This window comes from Microcaecilia unicolor, unplaced genomic scaffold (assembly GCF_901765095.1).
Source record: "Microcaecilia unicolor unplaced genomic scaffold, aMicUni1.1, whole genome shotgun sequence".
Classification (NCBI taxonomy): domain Eukaryota; kingdom Metazoa; phylum Chordata; class Amphibia; order Gymnophiona; family Siphonopidae; genus Microcaecilia; species Microcaecilia unicolor.
The window spans coordinates 477,243-495,513 of NW_021963486.1; the positions used below are offsets into that span (position 1 = coordinate 477,243).

Below are 18,271 nucleotides of genomic sequence, written 5' to 3' on the forward strand. Positions count from 1 at the left end.
TTTAAAAGTGTTTGCATGAGTTTTAATGCTAGAATTTAGGTCCTGGAAGCCTATACTTGCTTGTTATGAAAAGCTTAGATTTTATGCAGTTCCAGTTTGAGTATTTGGGGGTCAATTTTAATGAAATGTTTTATAGAATAAACATTAGGGCATTGCTCTGATCTGTGTTATGCAATTAAAATCCCCAAATGAAGGTTTTATATAGTGTTTTTAACCTAAAATGTACAATAGAATGTCAGTATGGTTCTGAAAAGGAGCTTCCTGATTGGCTGCACTGCTCTAGTTAGGGACCTAACCAGTGACAGTTGGTGAGAGAAGACCTGCATCTGATGTGTCTGAGTGAGAGGTTTGAAAGGAAGGAATAAATGGAAAAGTTTGAGTAAAATTATAAAAGTGTGCTTGGGAATAGTTTAACAGAGTTCTGAGATTATACAGAGGTTTGCGCTGAATTCAAGAGTTTTAGCTTGTGCTTCTCAGGTTTATTTTGAAACAACTGATAGTAGTTAATGTTAAAAATAGTTAGAATACTATTTGAAAAGTATATTTTGTTCTGAAAAGTGCTGGAAAGCATTGAATACCTGTAAGTGGGTTGAAGTAGTTAAAATAGAAATTGATATGATATCATTCCTGAAAATTCTCTTTTCAGATATAAACCTGTTTAAAAAGTACATAAGTACATAAGTAATGCCATACTGGGAAAAGACCAAGGGTCCATCGAGCCCAGCATCTTGTCCACGACAGCGGCCAATCCAGGCCAAGGGCACCTGGCAAGCTTCCCAAACATACAAACATTCTATACATGTTATTCCTGGGATTTTGGATTTTTTCCAAGTCCATTTAGAAGCGGTTTATGGACTTGTCCTTTAGGAAACCGTCCAACCTCTTTTTAAACTCTGCTAAGCTAACCGCCTTCACCATATTTTCCGGCAATGAATTCCAGACTTTAATTACACGTTGGGTGAAGAAAACTTTTCTCCGATTTGTTTTAAATTTACTACACTGTAGTTTAATCGCATGCCCCCTAGTCCTAGTATTTTTGGAAAGCGTGAACAGACACTTCACATCCACCTGTTCCACTCCACTCATTATTTTATATACCTCTATCATGTCTCCCCTCAGCCATCTCTTCTCCAAGCTGAATAGCCCTAGCCTCCTTAGTCTTTCTTCATAGGGAAGTCGTCCCATCCCCGCTATCATTTTAGTCGCCCTTCGCTGCACCTTTTCCAATTCTACTATATCTTTCTTGAGATGCGGCGACCAGAATTGAACACAATACTCAAGGTGCGGTCGCACCATGGAGCGATAAAACGGCATTATAACATCCTCACACCTGTTTTCCATACCTTTCCTAATAATACCCAACATTCTATTCGCTTTCCTAGCCGCAGCAGCACACTCAGCAGAAGGTTTCAGTGTGTTATCGACGACGACATCCAGATCCCTTTCTTGGTCCGTAACTCCTAACGTGGAACCTTGCATGACGTAGCAATAATTCGGGTTCTTTTTTCCCACATGCATCATCTTGCACTTGCTCACATTAAACGTCATCTGCCATTTAGCCGCCCAGTCTCCCAGTTTCGTAAGGTCCTCTTGTAAGTTTTCACAATCCTGTCGCGATTTAACAACTTTGAATAACTTTGTGTCATCAGCAAATTTAATTACCTCGCTAGTTACTCCCATCTCTAAATCATTTATAAATATATTAAAAAGCAGCGGTCCTAGCACAGACCCCTGAGGAACCCCACTAACTACCCTTCTCCATTGTGAATACTGCCCATTTAACCCCACTCTCTGTTTTTGGAAAACCAATACATTAATATCTGAAGTCTGAACTAGATAGATAATTAAATTTTCTGATTTTAGAAAAGTAAAGAAAAGAGTTCATTTAAACAAAACCTCTTAATGCTGTGTGAATCCAGAGTGGCTGTGTGTGTGAGTGATATGAGCACTTGTGAGCGTCAAGAATTCAGCAAATTCCTGGAAGAGGGCCTGCTCTCTCCATAGGCAGATTTAGAATTTAAAAGTGTATTAGGATAAGTCAGGAAATTAGTATCAGGGAACAAATTTTAATTTATTTTATTTAAATTAGAATATCCAGTCCAGGCTCCTGTGACAGGCAGGCTTACTTTTAGACACACACTGCAGGAAGATAGAATAAGTTTAGGGGGAAAATCAAGACCAAGACAACCAAGACAGATGACATTTTCCAAAAGTCAAGAAAGCTGGAATTTAAGTAAAGTACAGAAGAAAAATTAATTCAGCAAGACTGAGAAACTGAGAGAGAGAGACATTGTACATTTACATTATTTGCTCATACTTACCTTAAGGAACCGAGGACCTGACCAAAGAAAAAGTTAAATTCGTTTAATTACTTATTGATAATACAATTGATCTGTGATATCATTACTGAATACTACTTACCTTAAAAGTAATTCCTATAGAAGAAAATAAAATTGGAATTATTAAGTAAACTTTTAACAGGAATATTTATGCAAGACTTACTGTTTATGTGCAATACTTACTTGTAGTTCTAGTAATCTTATTGATTTCTATAAGAAAGAGAAATATTTTGGAATGTAGACCTGGATCCAGGAGGGATTTTAATTATTTATAATCTCTCTATATAAAAGGCAACACCAACGTTCTATGAAGCCTCCAGACGGAAGTGTGAAGGGGGAGAGATATCCGGTTTCCCCATGAGTGTCTGCCCCGCCCTCTCTGTAACACAAACAGTCAGTGAAGGAAAACAGCAGAGCACGAAATCAAATCACTGGCTCTGTAACAGTGAAGGACTCAGAGGGGGGAGAGGAGAGAGGGCAGAGACATACACACTCCCACATGCACACAGAAGAAAACATTGCTAGCCCCCTCCCCACCCGTTTCATTTGCATCAGAAACAGGGCTTTTTTTACTGAAGGACTCAGGGGGGGAGGGGGGAGAGAGGGCAGAGGGCAGGGACACACACACTCCCACATGCACACAGAAGAAAACATTGCTAGCCCCCCCGTTTCATTTGCATCAGGAACGGGGCTTTTTTACTAGTATTTATTATATTTATGGTTTTAAAAGTCATTTTAATAAATAGCTTATTTATATTTACTGGTGTTTGTTCCTTGAATTTATGTAAACAAAATTGATTCTATTTACAGAAATCAAAACATACCTTAACAATTTTTATCCGGTAACAACTTTTTAAGGATGATGTTTTCTTATATTCACTCTGTATTCTGTGGGCTAAATACAGTTTAGGTCTCGGCTATATACATGACTACAAATAAAAAGGTAAACTGAATAAACTGTGTGAAGTTCACAGAGCAGGTAACATAAAGCTTGTGGAAAGGCAATTTGCAGTACCATTGGCCAGATACTTTCAAAGTTGATGCTCTGAGCATTGATTGGCCCTGGAGTTCAAATCTAGTCAGAGGGTACTGAATTTCTTCTTTAGTCTCAGCCAGGGAGCAGAGAGAGAAAGATCTCTTTACTAAGGCCCTGTGAGCAGTTTTATAACCTGTGAGCAGCTATATTTTCTGAACTCCTCAGGTACTACCCAGGTAGTAAACAAACGGTTAGATAGTTTTATAATTGATCCATATTCGGTTACCTGTTATTGTTTGCTGATTTCACCTTTTTCTGTTCACTGTTCAAGTTCTGTGATAATAAACCTATAGTTTATTAGCTCTGCTGTCCTGGACTAAGAATCCTGGTGGTCTGTGTTTTGGGTCTGTGAGTGCTTTCTGGGAACTGTGGGACCCCTGGGAGTGTGGCCCCAGTGTCCTAGAAATCACCGGGGAACAATTTGTGGGTGGGAGACTTGCTCAGAGGCAAGTGGAACCTAGTGCATGGGGTGGACGGTTGGCTTGTATAGAGCACGTGCCCAGGTGCAGGCGGGCCTGAGCAGTGCTGGGGACAAACCCTCTAGGTGGCCATGGGGTTAACCCTAGGTTGATGTTAGGCATTTCATGACATACATCAAAAGCAGACAAGACACAAATGATGTCATTTAACAGTGCTTCATTTAAATCCCAAAGCAGCTTCTGCAGTTTTTTATTATTGCATTTAGTTGATTGTTGTGTAAGATATGTTAAGCTTTTACATACTGATGCTAGCAGTTTATTGATGCTGTTCTATCTAGTTGGAACAGCCTTTTAAGGCCAGTCTCAAGCTTTTAGAGCATGACACGGGAACAAAGTTTGTCCCCATCGGCTCTATCCCCATCCCCGTGTCATTCTCTAATCTATAGTTCAATTTTAGAAAAGGCTCACCTGTTTGCTTTGGCTTTCGCTAATGTGTAGTTACTGTTGTTTTGGCCTTTATTAATTTATTTCTTCAAGTGATTATTTTCTATATTGATATGCTATTTTGTTTTGCCTGCTGCAATTAAATTAATGTACTATTATATGCAAATCTATCCCATTGTGGATATACTGAAAACCTGACTGGTTGGGGTACTTCAAAGACCAGGATTGGGAACCACTGTTCTAAGGTATACATCTCCGATAAAATAATCAAGGGAATTAACATCTTAGCCTCTTGGGCCAATGCTTTCAAGATGAAATTGAATAAGGAGAAAACACAATGCTTAATCCTCACATCCCAGTACTCTACACCCCTGACGTCACCATCCCCATATTAGACAACCTAAAAATATTAGGAGTATTACTAGACAAACACCTAACTATGGAAAATCACGCAAAAGCTATGACAAAGAAAATGTTCAACATGATGTGGATGTTGAAGCGTGTGAAACACTATCTTCCTCTAAAATCCTTCCGCAATTTGGTCCAATCCACTGTACTTATCCACGTTGACTACTGCAATAACATTTTTATTGGATGCAAGGCCCAAGTCCTGAAAAAAACGCCAAACTGTTATATTATGTAAGCCGCATTGAGCCTGCTAACAAGTGGGAAAGCACGGGTTATAAATATTACAATACAATACATCTTCATGTCGTCAATTCTAATACATTTTGTGACACAAACCCCAGACGTTTTTTGTTGCTTTTCTCTGCACCGCTTCAAGTCTTTATGTCGTTAGCAAGATACAGCCTCCAAAACTGAACACAATATTCCAAGTGGAGCCTCACCAACTACTTGTAAAGGAGCATCAACACTTCCCTTTCTTCTGCTGATTACAAGCAGTCTGTGAAAATACTGCTAATCAAAGTGCAAAATTATCCCTTACCCAGCGAGAGCAGAATCTGATAATTCTCCTTCATCACCTCCCTGTAAAGCTCCTTCTGCTCTTCATTTAAATATCCCCATTCCTCCTGGGAGAAAGAGACAGCAATTTCCTCAAACGTCACCTATATTTGAAATACAAACCAGAAACACACTCAGCATTTTCTACATCATAAGGATGAGGTCTCACACTGCTGGGTTCATCAGTTTTAATGTGCCTTTAAATTTAAGGCACGTGAAACGCTAATACGCCAATACATTCCTATGGGTGCATTAGCATTTAACACACATCAACCATTAACGCACATTACAAATGCTAACATGCCTATAACGCCTTAGTAAATATACCCCTTGGAGTTTTCTGGGTGTATATTTTCTGTTTTCTGGGTCACTTCATTGGCTTCCGATCAGGTACCGCATTCAATTCAAGCTTCTGCTACTAACCTACAAATGTACTCGATCTGCAGCCCCTCCTTACCTCTCAACCCTCATCTCCCCTTACGTTCCTACCCGTACCCTCCGCTCTAAAGACAAATCCCTCCTTTCCGTACCCTTCTCCACCACCGCCAACTCCAGACTCCGCCCTTTTTGCCTCGCCTCACCCCACGCGTGGAACAAACTCCCCGATCCCATACGCCAGGCCCCCTCCCTGCCCATCTTCAAATCTCTGCTTAAAGCCCACCTCTTAAATGTCGCCTTCGGCACCTAACCTCTACACCTCTACCCAGGAAACCTAGACTGCCCAACTTGACATTTCGTTCCTTAGATTGTAAGCTCCTTTGAGCAGGGACCGTCCTTCTTTGTTTATTTTGTACAGCGCTGCGTAACCCTAGTAGCGCTCTGGAAATGTTAAGTAGTAGTAGTATATAATCCAAAATCGCATTAACACACAATCCCAAAGTGGGGTTATACAATATTTCAGAAGACTTCCCAGTGTTGGGGCTCAGTGTGGTAGAAGGAGAGTTTTCTGGGTGTATATAATTCACAATCCCAACGCAGGATTATAGCAACTATAAAACAGTTACACACAGAAAAATCTCCTTTCGAAACACCTCTGATCTCTCTCCTTTCCCTCAAGAGAGTCCTAAAGTTACTTTCCCCAGCTCAAGTCTGCTTGGGGTCCAGACTGTGCAACGTTCCAGGTTAGAAAGCTGCTGCAGCAGTGTTTGCGGAAAGAGGGGGAAGTTCGGGGTAATCTACCTGGGCAGAAGCTCCTGCAGGCATTTTGTTTTCCGCTTTGCAGTTTGCAAATTTAGAAATGAATTTGGGGTTCTTTCAGTAGCTGAGCAGTTTGTCTCTTGCGGTGCTGCTGGGAGAATAGACAAAAGAGCAGAAGCTGAGATCACAGATCGAGAGGGAACGAAGTTCAAAGGAGGAAATAAAAAAACAAACAAACCTATAAGTCTCCTCCTGTCCTGACCTGCACAAACTGATGATGACATAATTTCATTCATTTCATTTACTAGGAGAGGGCGGAGCGGGACTGAGATAGTGTACTAGGAAATGTAACCAGTGCCCTGTGTGTGAAGCTCCGCCCCCCCTTTAATGTCATCAGTCAGTGCCCAGCAGGAGGCGGAGTCTTTTCTTGAGTCTTTGTTGTTTCCTGTCTAGTAAGTTAGATTGAGAACGGCAAGGCGGTTTAATAAACAGGAGTGGAAGTGAGCCTATCTAGTCCACTGTAAGCAAGAAAACCAATTAGGACAATCTACGTTTCCCCTTCCCAGCGCAGCCGTCATCCCCGTTCACTCAAAACAATGCAAGCAAACCTATGAGCTACTGCATTCACATTGTCGTTTTTTATTGTTGCTCCATCTGTAACAAGTCTAAAGCTGTTTCAGTTGGATAGGCAGTGCCTTAAAAGGTGGAGGACACACTTTTGTTTTGTTTTGTTTTGAGGCAGTGAGCAAAAGAAATTGAATAATTCTGAGAAATCATATGAAGGGTTAATTTTGTTTAAAGGTGCTCAGATATTATTTTAAATTCTCAGTTCTGCTAGCAAGTGAAGGAATGTTATCTGGTTTAAGTTATTTACATTTGCTGGGCTGGGTTAGAAAGGTCAGACACAGGAATTTCTTTCAACCTTGTGAGGGATGGATTGCTAAGCAAACACATGTATTCTATTATGAGCCGGTATATAGCAGGCTGTTTGTTTAGGATTAGTTTAAAATGCTTAGAAGAAATACTGTTTAGAGAGAGGCAATAGATTAGTATTTACAAGTTTTTGATATTTAGAATATGTTTACTCTGTGTAGTTAAATGTAGAATGTCTGTTAAATTCTGTATTACTCTTTGTCTGCTGTTTAAGACTGCAGTTGAGGAGATCAACATGTGGTTAGACTTATCTGCAGTTCTGGCTGGTTTAATATATAAGCTGATAGGTGAACGAGGTCAGGGCTAGTTAGCTCTCGTCTCCTTGATTAATTATAAGCTAAGTGTAGGACTGGGTCAGTTTGAGGAATACCAAACCTATGTAACTGATATTTCAAAAGTAATGATTGGTTGAGGCAAGGTGACCAATCTATTCCTTAAACCAATTGGGAGTAAAGGGGGCTAGGCTAGGAGGAGGGCTTAGGACCCTATTTAAGTAGGAGCAGAAGCAGTTTACGTCAGAAGGAGCTCAGAAGAAAGGAAGAAAGCTGGAAGACAACAGGAGAGACAGCATAAGAAGAGAAGCAGCTGAGACAAAGACACAGAGAGCTGAGAGAAAGACACAAAGAGCTAAGAGAGGAGAAGAGAGCTAGAACTGATGTCCTGCTTTGTTTGCTGGCAAATAAAGAAGATTTCTCTCTCATTCTGGTGTGTGCTGTCTGACTCCTGAAGCATCACAAATTCCTATCCCAATTCCTGCAACAGTTTTTTTTTTACTTATTGGACAGCTTTTTTATTTATTTGAAAGCTTCCCATATGTAGATATAAATATAATGAATAACAATTGAATATCACTAAAACAACTTTAAAATTATTACCGCTGGTAAAAAAATAAGATGATACCTTTTTTATTGGACATAACTTAATACATTTCTTGATTAGCTTTCGAAGGTTGCCCTTCTTGGTCAGATCGGAAATAAGCAAATGTGCTAGCTGACAGTGTATATAAGTGATGCTTGAATGTTTTCACTTATATACACTGTCAGCACATTTGCTTATTTCCGATCTGACGAAGAAGGGCAACCTTCGAAAGCTAATCAAGAAATGTATTAAGTTATGTCCAATAAGAAAGGTATCATCTTATTTTATTTTCCATTTTTTATTTTGTTTGATTTCTATTGATAACCTTAAGAGTGGACTAACACGGCTACCACACTCCTCTACTTACCGCTGGTAGAAACAGCAATTTTAAACCTGTAGTTTGTGCTCATTTTTCTAGTGGAGGAGTGGCCTAGTAGTTAGGGTGCTGGACTTGAGGAACTGAGTTCAATTCCTACTTCAGGCACAGGCAGCTCCTTGTGACTCTGGGCAAGTCATTTAACCCTCAATTGCCCCATGTAAGCCACATTGAGCCTGCCAAGAGTGGGGAAAGTGTGGGTTACAAAATGTAACAACAATAAATACTCTAAAAACTAAATAAATACACTGTATACAATATAGATGGCCAAATTTCAGTGAGAATCCTGTTTCCTGCTGGGTTCATCTTAAATGTTGTTTATTTATTTGTTTGTATCTCACATTTCCCCACCTATTTGTAGGCTCAATGTGGCTTACATAGTACCGGACTCCAGTGTTGTAATCTGCCATGGGAAGCCTGGTGTTATAAAGATGATGGAATATATTTAAATTAAATGGAAGTAGAATTAAACTCTCCTTTCATTGGGGCACATGGAATCACATCTTCATCTGTTTTGTAGAACTTTACCTTTTAGATACATAAATTGATTATTCTGTTGTTTGAGCATGTTTCAGGGACAAGTGGTTTATAAGTCAAAATAATAACAGTATTTTCTATCAAACAGATCTCTCATTTGTTGAAACATACAAAATGGGCTATAAGCCCCTAATGCAGTCCATTGGTTTTCTTATATTTTGTTCTTGTGATGGCTTATACTGTGCCAAAACTGGAAATACAGTGAAACAGAATAATAGAATTCAGTAACATCAAAAACTTATTTTGTATGTTTTAATCACCTTTATTAAAAGCAAAACATGTTGGTTGATAAGCTTCATACAGAACAAGAAAAAAAAAACAGTAAACCAACCAACATGGTACAATAAAAACTTTTACAGAGAACATACCCCAAGAACCCTTCCCCTCCCATACTCCCCTCCCTCCCTATAAGCCCACCTGACTGTTTTTACTCGCCAAAATAACACAACAGATGTACAGATCAATAGGACTCAAAGCATTTCATAACAAGCTCGGCCTCCACTGTATACAAATCTCTCTCATGAACATTCATTGTCAATATCCTGACAAACCTGACTGCCTTGGTTAACTCCAGGACCAGGTTATCCTAACTACCATAAGAGGCAGACACGGTCGTATAATTAACATGATAATTTTATTTGTATTTGGGTAATAACTGAGAAAATGCTATTAAAAATTATATTACAAAGCATGAAGTTAACTTCTGCTGTATATCAACCAGTAGTAAATAATAGTAATAAACAATATTAAGTGCATTTTTTATAATATACCACTGCATTCTTCAAAACAGAAGGAGCAAGTTTCCACAAACCATCTTTCTCTTTTGATCTGGGCACAGAAAAACAAACTTTCAGATGCTCCCTGACAGTGGCGTAGCCAAGGGTGGGCCGAGGTGGGCCCGGGCCCACCTACTTTGGGCTGAGGCCCACCCAGCAGTGGCGTAGCCAAGGGTGAGCCCGGGTGGGCCCAGGCCCACCCACTTTGGGTTCAGGCCTATCCAGTAGCAGCACACCTATGATGCCCCACCAGCTGAAAACTCCCAACAATTGTTCCTGCTGCATACCTTGTAAATAGCAGATCTTCGCCTGTAGCAAGCAGCGACTGATACATACTGCTCGCACCGGCCCCACAGCCTTCCCTCTGACGTATTCCTGCCTATGTGGAAATAGGAAGTTGCATCAGTGGGAAGGCTGTGGGGCCAACATGAGCAGTGTGTATTAGTTGCTGCTCGCTGCCAGTGAAAATCTGCTATGTAAAAGATATGCAGGAGAGAGGGGATGTTTGAGAGACCATATGGCATGCAGGTGAGAGAAGGAGAGACCAAATCACTTGTGGAATGGGGTTGGATTCTTCTGCCCACCCATCTTGGGCCCAAGCCCACCAAAAATTGGGTGTCTGGCTACGCCCCTGCCACCCAGTAGCAGCACATCTATGATGTGGTTGGCAGGGATTGCCAAGCCCCACTAGCTGAAAACTCCCAACAACTGTCCCTCCTGCATACCTTGTAAATAGCAGATCTTCGCCAGCAGCAAGCAGTGACTGATACATACTGCTTGCACCAGCCCAACAGCCTTTCCTCTGATGTATTCCCGCCTATGCGGAAACACGAAGTTGCATCAGAGGGAAGGCCATGGGGCCAACATGAGCAGTGTGTATTAATTGTTTCTCGCTGGCGGTGAAAATCTGCTATTTACAAGGTATGTGGGAGAGGGGGGATGTTTGAGAGACCATATGGCATGCAGGCGAGAGGAGAGACCAAATCAACTGTGGGACAGGGTCGGGTTCTTCTGCCCACCCATCTTGGGCCCAGGCCCATCCAAAATTGGGTGTCTGGCTACGCCCCTGCTCCCTGATTTCAACCTAATACATGTTAAATGTGGGATATGAATGTCATAAATAAATAGAAACTCTGAACGTTGAGCACCTGATTCTCATAACATGATGTCTGTTTTAGTGGCCCATTACCAGGAGAAAACAAATCTCTGCTTGAATATAACACGTGCTAGGGTGTCTCTGTAACCAGCTCCTCCAACTGACCACTGATTAAGCAGAGCAGCCAAGGGGTCCCAATTTTTTAGAGGGAGATTTTAGTACACGCCCCAGCCCCATCCATTCTGCCTTAATTCCACCCACCCTACCTCATGGCTCCGCCCCTGGCATACCTCAATCCCACGGCCATTCCAGAAAATATTTTATTTACACCAGTGACAGTAGGGATGGGCAAGAGGGAGTGTTTCTGTTCACTCTATTAAACCCCCTATCCAACATCTGTTCCCCTCAAGAACATAACCCTTAGGGGGCCTCAGACCCCCCCCCCCCCCCACTTGGAACTTAAGCCCACTCCAAAACTGTGGTACTGGTTGAATCACTGGCAGAGCTGCCCAAGCCTCACTAGTTGAAGAGGTTCACGTAGAGGCTCATTTTCAAAGCACGTAGACTTATAAAGTTCCAAAGGTTACTATGTAACTGTGTAAGTCTAAATGCTTTGAAAATATGCCTCCTTATGAGCCTCCTACCGTGCTGTTTGAGCAGTGCAGCACTCAGCAGCGTGCTTCATCTGCCAATGCTGGCCCTTCTGCATATGCTCAGTTCAGGCACTTAGAAACAAAGAAACATGAGGGCAGATAAAGCCCATATGTCCCATCCAGTCTGCCCATCCTCTTTAACCCCTAACTATTCCTTTTCCTAAGCGATCCCATGCGTTTTTAAATTCTGACACAGGCCTTGACTCCACAACCTCCACCGAGAGGCCATTCCATGCTTCCACCACCCTTTCTGTGAAATAATACTTTCTTAGATTACTCCTCAGCCTATTCCCTCTTAACTTCATCTATGCCCCCTTGTTCCAGAGCTCTCCTTCAGTTGAAAAAGGCTCACTTCCTGTACATAAATGCCCTTGAGATATTTAAACGTCTCTATCATATCTCCTCTCTCCCTCCTCTCTTCCAGTGTATACATGTTGAGGTTCATAAGCCTGTCCCTATATTTTTAGTGTTCAAGACCGCTTACTAATTTTGTAGCCACCCTCTGGACCGACTCCATCCTGTTTATATCTTTTTGTAGATGGGGTCTCCAGAACTGCACACAGTAATCTAAATGGGGCCTCACCAGAGACTTATACAATGGCACTATCACCTCCTTTTGCCTGCTGGTCATCCCTCTTTTATGCAGCCAAGCATCCATCTGGCTTTTTTTTACCTGTTTGGAAACTTTAAGGTCATCAAACACAATCACCCCCAAGTCCCGGTCTTCCTTCATACACTGAAGCACTTCACCCCCAATACTGTACTGTTCTCTTGGATTCTTGCAACTCAAGTGCATGACCCTGCATTTTTTGGGATTAAATCTTAGTTGCCAAATATCGGTCCATTCCTCCAGCTTTGCTAGGTCCTTCCTCATGTCATTCACATCCTCCAGGGTGTCCACCCTGTTGCAGAGTTTGGCATCATCCGTGAAGAGACAAACCTTACCAGACAGCCCTTCCGCAATATCACTCACAAAGATGTTAAAAAGAGCCGGCCCAATGACCGATCCCTGCGGTACTCCACTGACAGCATCCTTTTCTTCAGAGCACGCTCCATTTACCACTACCCTCTGTCTCCTACCTTTCAACCAATTTTTAACCCAATTAGTTACTCTAGGTCCCATACTGAGGGCACTCAATTTATTTATCAGTCACCTATGCAGAACTGTGTCAAAGGCTTTGCTGAAATCCAAGTATACCACATCAAGCTCCCCTCCCATGTCCAACTGTTTGGTCATCTAGTCGAAGAAGTCAGTCGGATTTGTCTGACATGACCTACCACTAGTGAAGCCATGTATGCTGCCTCAGGTCCTGCATTCTACTCAGTTTGAGAAATCTCACAATCCTCCACTTTAGTAGCATTTCCATTAGCTTACTCACCACCAAGTTCACACTAGTACATAAGTACATAAGTAGTGCCATACTGGGAAAGACCAAAGGTCCATCTAGCCCAGCATCCTGTCACCGACAGTGGCCAATCCAGGTCAAGGGCACCTGGCACGCTCCCCAAACGTAAAAACATTCCAGACAAGTTATACCTAGAAATGCGGAATTTTTCCAAGTCCATTTAATAGCGGTCTATGGACTTGTCCTTTAGGAATCTATCTAACCCCTTTTTAAACTCCGTCAAGCTAACCGCCCATACCACGTTCTCCGGCAACGAGTTCCAGAGTCTAATTACACGTTGGGTGAAGAAAAACTTTCTCCGATTCGTTTTAAATTTACCACACTGTAGCTTCAACTCATGCCCTCTAGTCCTAGTATTTTTGGATAGCGTGAACAGTCGCTTCACATCCACCCGATCCATTCCACTCATTATTTTATACACTTCTATCATATCTCCCCTCAGCCGTCTCTTCTCCAAGCTGAAAAGCCCTAGCCTTCTCAGCCTCTCTTCATAGGAAAGTCGTCCCATCCCCACTATCATTTTCGTCGCCCTTCGCTGTACCTTTTCCAATTCTACTATATCTTTTTTGAGATACGGAGACCAGTACTGAACACAATACTCCAGGTGCGGTCGCACCATGGAGCGATACAACGGCATTATAACATCCGCACACCTGGACTCCATACCCTTCCTAATAACACCCAACATTCTATTCGCTTTCCTAGCCGCAGCAGCACACTGAGCAGAAGGTTTCAGCGTATCATCGACGACGACACCCAGATCCCTTTCTTGATCCGTAACTCCTAACGCGGAACCTTGCAAGACGTAGCTATAATTCGGGTTCCTCTTACCCACATGCATCACTTTGCACTTGTCAACATTGAACTTCATCTGCCACTTGCACGCCCATTCTCCCAGTCTCGCAAGGTCCTCCTGTAATCGTTCACATTCCTCCTGCGACTTGACGACCCTGAATAATTTTGTGTCATCGGCGAATTTAATTACCTCACTAGTTATTCCCATCTCTAGGTCATTTATAAATACATTAAAAAGCAACGGACCCAGCACAGACCCCTGCGGGACCCCACTAACTACCCTCCTCCACTGAGAATACTGGCCACGCAATCCTACTCTCTGCTTCCTATCTTTCAACCAGTTCTTAATCCATAATAATACCCTACCTCCGATTCCATGACTCTGCAATTTCTTCAGGAGTCTTTCGTGCGGCACTTTGTCAAACGCCTTCTGAAAATCCAGATATACAATGTCAACCGGCTCCCCATTGTCCACATGTTTGCTTACCCCCTCAAAAAAATGCATTAGATTGGTGAGGCAAGACTTCCCTTCACTAAATCCGTGCTGACTTTGTCTCATCAGTCCATGTTTTTGTATATGCTCTGCAATTTTATTCTTAATAATAGCCTCCACCATCTTGCCCGGCACCGACGTCAGACTCACCGGTCTATAATTTCCCGGATCTCCTCTGGAACCCTTCTTAAAAATCGGAGTAACATTGGCTACCCTCCAGTCTTCCGGTACTACACTCGATTTTAGGGACAGATTGCATATTTCTAACAGTAGCTCCGCAAGTTCATTTTTTAGTTCTATTAATACTCTGGGATGAATACCATCAGGTCCCGGTGATTTACTACTCTTCAGCTTGCTGAACTGACCCATTACATCCTCCAAGGTTACAGAGAATTTGTTTAGTTTCTCCGACTCCCCCGCTTCAAATATTCTTTCCGGCACCGGTGTCCCCCCCAAATCCTCCTCGGTGAAGACCGAAGCAAAGAATTCATTTAATTTCTCCGCTACGGCTTTGTCCTCCTTGATCGCCCCTTTAACACCATTTTCGTCCAGCGGCCCAACCGACTCTTTGGCCGGTTTCCTGCTTTTAATGTATCTAAAAAAATTTTTACTATGTATTTTTGCTTCCAACGCTAATTTCTTCTCAAAGTCCTTTTTTGCCCTCCTTATCTCCGCTTTGCATTTGGCTTGGCATTCCTTATGATCTATCCTGTTACTTTCAGTTGGTTCTCTTCTCCACTTTCTGAAGGATTGTTTTTTGGCTCTAATGATTTCCTTTATCTTACTGTTTAGCCACGCCGGCTGACGTTTAGTCTTTTTTCCCTTTTTTCTAATACGTGGAATATATTTGTCCTGAACCTCCAGGATGGTGTTTTTAAACAGCATCCACGCCTGATGCAAGTTTTTTACTCTGCGAGCTGCTCCTTTCAGTCTTTTTTTCACCATTTTTCTCATTTTGTCGTAATCACCTTTTCTATAGTTAAACGCTAGCGTACTTGATTTCCTAGTTTCACTTCCTTCAATGCCAATATCAAAACCGATCATATTATGATCACTGTTATCAAGCGGCCCTCGTATCGTTACCCCCTGCACTAGATCATGAGCACCACTAAGGACTAAGTCTAGTATTTTTCCTTCTCTTGTCGGCTCCTGAACTAGCTGTTCCATGAAGCTGTCCTTGATTTCATCAAGAAATCTTATGTCCCTTGCGTGTACAGATGTTACATTAACCCAGTCTATATGCGGGTAATTGAAATCCCCCATTATTATTGTGTTGCCCAGTTTGTTTGCGTCCCTGATTTCCTTTAACATTTCCGCATCCGTCTGTTCGTCCTGGCCAGGCGGACGGTAGTACACTCCTATCACTATCCTTTTCCCCTTTGCACATGGAATTTACAGATCTGTAATTCCCAACTTCCTCCCTACTTCCACTCTTGTGCAAAGGATCCACATTCGCCCTTCTCCAGTCCTCTGGGACCACTCCAGTTTCTAAAGACACATTGATGAGGTCAGTCTGCGGAGCCACCAGAACCTCTCCAAGTTCCTTGAGCACCCTCAGGTGTATCCCATCTGGCCCCATCGCTCTATTTTTAGTTTGGCTAGCTCCTCATGAACACTGTTCTCCATAAACGGGTCTTGGTCTACCATCTATTCATCCTCTTTAGCCTTTGTTTTCTGCAGCCCTACCCCTGGCCTTTCATCCATGAACACAGAGTTAAAATAATTGTTAAGCAGTTCAGCTTTATCCTTATCCTCTTCCACATATTTCTCTTCCTCAGCTTTGAGCCTCACAATGCTATTATGGCACTTCTTCTTGTCACTTACATATCTAAAAAAGGTCTTATCCCCCAATTTTACTGTTTTAGCTATCTTTTCTTCCATTTGCCGCTTCACTTTCCTGATAGATTTTCCAGCTTCTCTTCGCTTATTCAAGTATTCTTTCCTGTCTTCATCTTTCTGAGTTGTCTTATAACGTGTAAAGGTTAACCTCCATTCTCTTATCTTTTCAGCTGCTACATTCAAGTACCAGAGCAGCCTTCTTTTCCTCTTCCTTTGATGTAATTTTCTAACATAATGGTTAGTTGCCTTTAATATAGCTCCTTTCAGTCTTGACCATTGCTATTCTACATCCTTCAGCTGTTCCTTGAGAAATTCCCCCATCTCGGCAAAGTTAGTTCCTTTGAAATCCAGGACCTTCAATCTCAAATGAGCCCTCTCTCCTGTTTTAATATTGAACCACACCATTCGATGATCGCTAGATGCCAAATGGTCTCCCAGCTTAACGTCAGAAACGTTCTCTCCATTCACAAGCACCAGGTCCAGAATAGCTCCATCCCGCATCGGTTCCGTTACCCACTGCTGAAACAATTCTTTCTGTAGGGAATCCAAGATGAGCCCACAGCAGGGACAACCCAATCAACATCCGGCATATTGAAATCACCTAACAATAGTACTTCCCCTTTCCTAGCTATCTTGTGGATGTCTTAAATTAAGTCCCTGTCCATTTCCTCTGACTGTGAGGGTGACCTGTATATTACTCCAATATAGATACATTTTCCTTTCTCTCTTTCCAATTTAACCCACAGAGTTTCTTCCATACCCTATGTGTCCTGTATTTCTATCACTTTTATAGCATTCTTGGCATATAATACCACTCCTCCGCCCTTTTTTCCTACTCTGTCCTTCCTAAATAGATTATAGCCAGGTATAGTGTAGATGGGGTAATAAAAAAATAAAAATGATCAGTGCCCCTTTATAGGGGTTTACCTGTTCTGGGGTCCGGTGGATATTTGGGGCTCAAGCGACACTCAGGTACTAATATTACCATTAATTTAAAAAGCTGGTTATGTCTATATGTTTGGAATTGGTGTTAATTAATTTTTAAACGCTGGGTTTGTGTGCTGGGGAAATTTGTAGTGTTGGGCTCGTGCTGAGGACTAGAGCTGGGGAGAGGGTTCTAAAGTGACATCACTCTGGGAGAACAGCTGAGCAAGCTGAGACCTGATTGCCTTGGCAACGGCTTGCTGGTCAGTTGGCAGAGGAGCTGAAGATTTGAGTGAGACAGGATGTGCTTGAGAGGTTCTGCCTGTGTGAGAGAATAGAATTGATTTGTATAAAGAGGAAAAGTTTAATAAAAAATTGTTTGATAGAGAGAGACACAGGAGAGGCTGAAAGAGAGCTGACTGATGGAAAATAGAGTTTTTGACCTATGAAGGGACATTGAAGTATTGAAGTATCAGACAGTGAGGGTGTCTGAATTGATAATTTTTTTATATCATTTTAAAATATTGGAATCACAATAAAGCTTCTTTTGAGTGACAAGGTGTTTGATTGGGTGAGAGACATTGTTGTACCAAAGCCTTCTCAGGTTAAATAAGTTCACTGCCATACAATCCATTGGGATTGGTAACACCTGTGAGCAGTGAAGAATCAGAGTGATAAAGTAAATAATGAAAGAGTGAAAATGAACTCCTTTACTAAATTATTTTGTTGTTAGCTGTGGAAAAGGATGAATGGTTATTGTGAGTGCACCAACCTCGCTGAAGAGCATTCCTCTTTAGATAGGGAAAAGTGACAAGATAGGTTCCACTATAGGGAAACATATTATTTGTTGATTTAAACTAGATAGATGGGCCAAAGTTTTTGGAATTAATTGAACCATTATAACATCTCACTTGGTAGGGAGTCAAGGTTTTAAGTTCCTTTGGTTTAACTAGAGTACAGGCACTGAGGTGATTGGACAACTCAGCAAGAACATTGCCAGAACAACAAATGCACCAACGTCAAGAAAGACCAAAGGTTTTGCATCCAAGAAAGTTCAACGGAAGAGCAGCTAAGTACAAACATCACAGTCCACATCATTGCAGAGACACTATAGCTGTAGTAATACTTACCTGTGAATTGGGACGTTGGCTTACTTAAGTTGCAGTTTATATTTGCATATTCCTAGGAATGTTATGAAACTGTCTGCACCTTGAAATATGTATGGTTACAACTGAACATTTAAACAT

At 41.8% G+C, this 18,271-nt stretch overlaps 1 protein-coding gene across 1 annotated transcript in view; it reads right to left on the reverse strand.

Annotated features, from left to right (window-relative positions):
- Window positions 1-6,462, reverse strand: part of LOC115459349 (gastrula zinc finger protein XlCGF26.1-like) — a 32,705-nt gene extending 26,243 nt beyond the window's left edge. The window contains exons 1-2 of the mRNA XM_030189189.1: window positions 6,381-6,462; window positions 5,185-5,305 (exon numbers count right to left, since the gene is read on the reverse strand). Of these exons, the coding sequence (XP_030045049.1) occupies window positions 5,185-5,305; window positions 6,381-6,404 (145 nt within the window). The 5' untranslated portion in view covers window positions 6,405-6,462. The remainder of the gene's footprint in view (window positions 1-5,184; window positions 5,306-6,380) is intronic.
- Window positions 6,463-18,271: the final 11,809 nt, after the last annotated feature.